Source organism: Hippocampus comes, unplaced genomic scaffold (assembly GCF_001891065.2).
Source record: "Hippocampus comes isolate QL1 unplaced genomic scaffold, H_comes_QL1_v1.1 scaffold322, whole genome shotgun sequence".
Taxonomy (NCBI): domain Eukaryota; kingdom Metazoa; phylum Chordata; class Actinopteri; order Syngnathiformes; family Syngnathidae; genus Hippocampus; species Hippocampus comes.
This window is the reverse complement of record NW_017805137.1, coordinates 884,960-888,574: the sequence shown is the minus strand read 5'-3', so window position 1 is coordinate 888,574 and position 3,615 is coordinate 884,960. Positions and strand designations below refer to the sequence as shown.

The 3,615-nt window shown below is 38.5% G+C and overlaps 1 protein-coding gene and 1 non-coding gene across 2 annotated transcripts; one reads left to right on the top strand and one right to left on the bottom strand.

The window, feature by feature from the left end:
* Window positions 1-1,041: 1,041 nt before the first annotated feature.
* Window positions 1,042-1,113, bottom strand: trnac-gca (transfer RNA cysteine (anticodon GCA)). The gene has a single exon. It is a non-coding gene; the product is annotated as a tRNA-Cys (tRNA).
* Window positions 1,114-1,386: 273 nt separating this feature from the next.
* On the top strand, window positions 1,387-2,995 carry pomp (proteasome maturation protein). The gene is made up of 6 exons (XM_019866895.1): window positions 1,387-1,511; window positions 1,793-1,890; window positions 2,016-2,076; window positions 2,429-2,530; window positions 2,626-2,719; window positions 2,801-2,995. Exons 1-6 carry the CDS (start codon window positions 1,509-1,511, stop codon window positions 2,866-2,868), a joined length of 426 nt encoding a protein of 141 aa, XP_019722454.1. The 5' UTR covers window positions 1,387-1,508; the 3' UTR covers window positions 2,869-2,995.
* Window positions 2,996-3,615: the final 620 nt, after the last annotated feature.

Below are 3,615 nucleotides of genomic sequence, written 5' to 3'. Positions count from 1 at the left end.
GAACCGCAATCTGCAATGTGAATGGACAGTGTCCAGAAACATACTCATTTAATGATGTATTTACTATTGTGGCCATATTATACATGGCTGTAGAAATACGCTACATCATAGTGAGAACTGTTCTTGTGAGAGGTAAAATGATAATCGCCTCTCAGTATGACGCAATACAGTTCCACACTTCAGAGACCACGATGGCAAAGCGGCAGTATGTTAAGAAGTGATTCAAAAGAGGTCAGTGGCTCAGCTGACCTGATTTCCTCCGGCAGCTCATAGCTTGAGGTCTGTGAATATACCCTACGACCTCGACTTTGGCTCTTAATAATAAATTCACTTGGCACTTTTTGGGCCAATGAGCTGAAAAGAGATTGCAGGGGAAATTGTGTGTGAGTGTGTGTCCATGCGTGACTGTATCTTCACTGTCCGTGAGTCGTGTTGTTGTGTGTACTTCTCGTGATTATGAAACATTACCAAGCCGATGCAGCGAGCGTTAATGTGTGTGCATAGAGCGTGTAACAATGCAATATACATGGAATGTTGTAAACTATTGTCGATTTTTTGCCTTAAATAGTCAAACTACATTGGCCAACCTTGGTTGACCATGGAAGGCCCGATGCTGTTGCAATTTAGAAATGACAGGCAACCATATTTAATATGGAAATACAGTACAGAGCAGTACAGTTCATTACATGATATAATTTACACATGATCTCGTCAGTTTACGACAGAGTTCCATTCTGAAATAATAATAATGGGTGGTGGCTGAGCTTTCTACAAGTGATCCAATTCCAGATCGATGGGTAACTTATCCAAAGTGACTTTGAGCAAGAGGAGGGGTACACACTGACCTTGTCCCTGGCCAGGTTTTATTCCTAAAATGTACATTTGATATGTACATACTGGATTTGTTTTTGCTGCAGTATTTTGATTTTCATATTTATACTAGTTTCAATCAAAAATTGTGCTTTTGTCAGCCTTCAACTATAGAGAGGCGGGAAAGTAAATAAAAATTATGAGTGTGGATATTATTTTTTTTAGAAAATGAGGGGGCACCCGGATTTGAACCGGGGACCTCTTGATCTGCAGTCAAATGCTCTACCACTGAGCTATACCCCCATCTGACATTATGCGGTCACTATTAATTATATAAAGTAACCACTAATAGAAACGAAGCTCGGATCTTTCGAGCTGCATTTCAGACGCTCTAAAAATAAACTATACCCTCCAAAATAAACTACACATGTCATTAGCGACAACATTAGACGTGTGTGGTATGGTATCATACGCCAAGTGAATGCAAATATCTTTTCACTCGTCGGTAGTCTTTACAGCAACAAAACAAAAAAGTTTTCGGCGATAACAGTCGGAGGCTGGAGCTAAAATACAGTATTCGAGAAACAATAAGGGAAAAAAAAGCTTGACGCATACACCGTGACGTCACACCGGACATTGCGTCTTAAAAATGCGACACATTTCAGTCTTCAAGCCAAAGCCCAAGTCGTCGAATCATAATGGTACCTCGATTCACTTTCTTCCTGTCGTTAATGTAAAGTAATACTACTAATATGGTATTGACTGCTATCTTTATTTATACATCAACTATGTGCGGTGTCCTCTGCAGCCATCATCGATGCAGCCCCATTTATTGTGAATATGATTAGTCACTGGAGCTAACGCTCGTTAGCTTGCGTTGAACATACGGGTTGCTTCCCTAAACGTAGATTGATTATTTGAGAATTTCCTGTGTTTAATTCTGCCATGTGAATTACTAACAAATATATGGGATGAATATCAGAATTCTCGAGGTATCCAGTCTCAGCTGAAAGAGAGCGTACCAGTGGCTGGCTTTTGTCCACCGGGGGCTTACGGCGTTCACGATACGCTGCGCCATGGGTGAGTTACGTGATATAACATTCAGTATATACTGAATAAATAATTTTATTTGAAGTTAAAAATTGCACGTGAGCACCATCGGACTTGTAATACGTGTTATTTATATGTTGTCGTTTACTGATTAGTTTCAACAATGTAAACACTGAGATCATCCCTGGACATCCACTGGAGTTGTCAGAAAAAAATGTAAGTTGATTCGAATAACGACTCACTTTAGGATCCAGAAGATTATTTGGATTCTCCTTTTTTTATGTTTCTTTGTATCAAGAGAGCTTGTAAAACACAGTGGTACCTTGATGCGAGACACCTTTTTTTTTTTTTTAATAACACAAAAAGTGACACATAAACTGAACACTTAACCCGTGATGTTTTGAATGATACTGTGCAGCAATTTTATGCTGCCTTCCAGTCAACAAAGACGTACAGAGAGTTCCATCAACCATCACCCAAAAATATATAACAAATTCTTTGTGTAATTTGTTGATGCAAGTATTTTCTGTTGACCCATAATGCTGTGGCGTATTTCCATGGCGAACAGTTCCAGTTGAACCAGGACAAGATGAATTTCTCTTCCCTCAGAAACATCCAAGGTCTTCATGCCCCACTTAAATTGCAGATGGAATATAGGGCAGCAAGACAGGTAACGTTGAGAGAGCCTCTGTGTATGTTGACACCTGAGCGGTTTCTTTCTTTATATTTCCATTGTTGCCTTTTGTATCTTCCTCCTGGTTCCAGATCCAGCGTCTGCCGTTCTTACAGAGCTCCAACCTAGCACTGGACACGCTCAGAGGCACCGATGAATCTATCGGCTTTGAGGACATCCTCAATGGTGACGTGCACTCAAACTCATTTACAGTCAGAATTGTCAAATATGTTGCTAACCAGTCATACTTTTTTTTTTTTTTCCCAGACCCAGCACAGAGTGAAATAATGGGTGAGCCACACATGATGGTGGAATGCAAGCTGGGGTTGTTTTAGAAGATGACAAATTCATGTTATTGTATGCTTGTTTTATCTGATGAAACTGATGATAAGATAACCAGCATAGCTTTTCTATTATTCCAAACAAGTTGGCAGTTATAATAAATGTCACTAAAAACACTCATACTATGATTGTTTTGATTGGACGTTGGGGATGAATGTGTTTTGCAACATATGAATCAACAGTTTTGTTTTTAGTTTGGAGTAATTAATTTCTGCAATTTGAAGGTACAGTAACTGCTTTCTATCTATCAATACATGGGGTAAAGCCTGAAATTCCTCATTATCGTAACCAACTTTTCTGATTATACTCATTTTTTTTGGAGGGGTAGTGGTGTACAGTTTATGATAATTTATACATCAGATGGACTTTTTTTTTTTAAACACTGACCACCAAAACACAAAATATTGCACAAGACCGTATGAAAGCGAAATCAGGCACATTAGCTAAACAGCCAAATCTTGTCACATTTTTTTATGTTAACACCCATGTAAATTGGAAATTCATTCATTTTAGAACAATATAATCCCACGTTTCTGTCTGTTGCTTTTACATGATGAAAAGAAGTTTGTGTCGTCTTAGTTGACGCATGAAGGCACAAAAACGTTGAGAGTGCAGTACAGAAGCAAAAGGTAAACAGTTGAAGCCCAAATTGTTTAGTTTTTTAAAATTAGTTTGTACAATTATCATTAAGGTGCGCTGACATATATAGTAACAATGGATCAATTATCAAATTAATGATA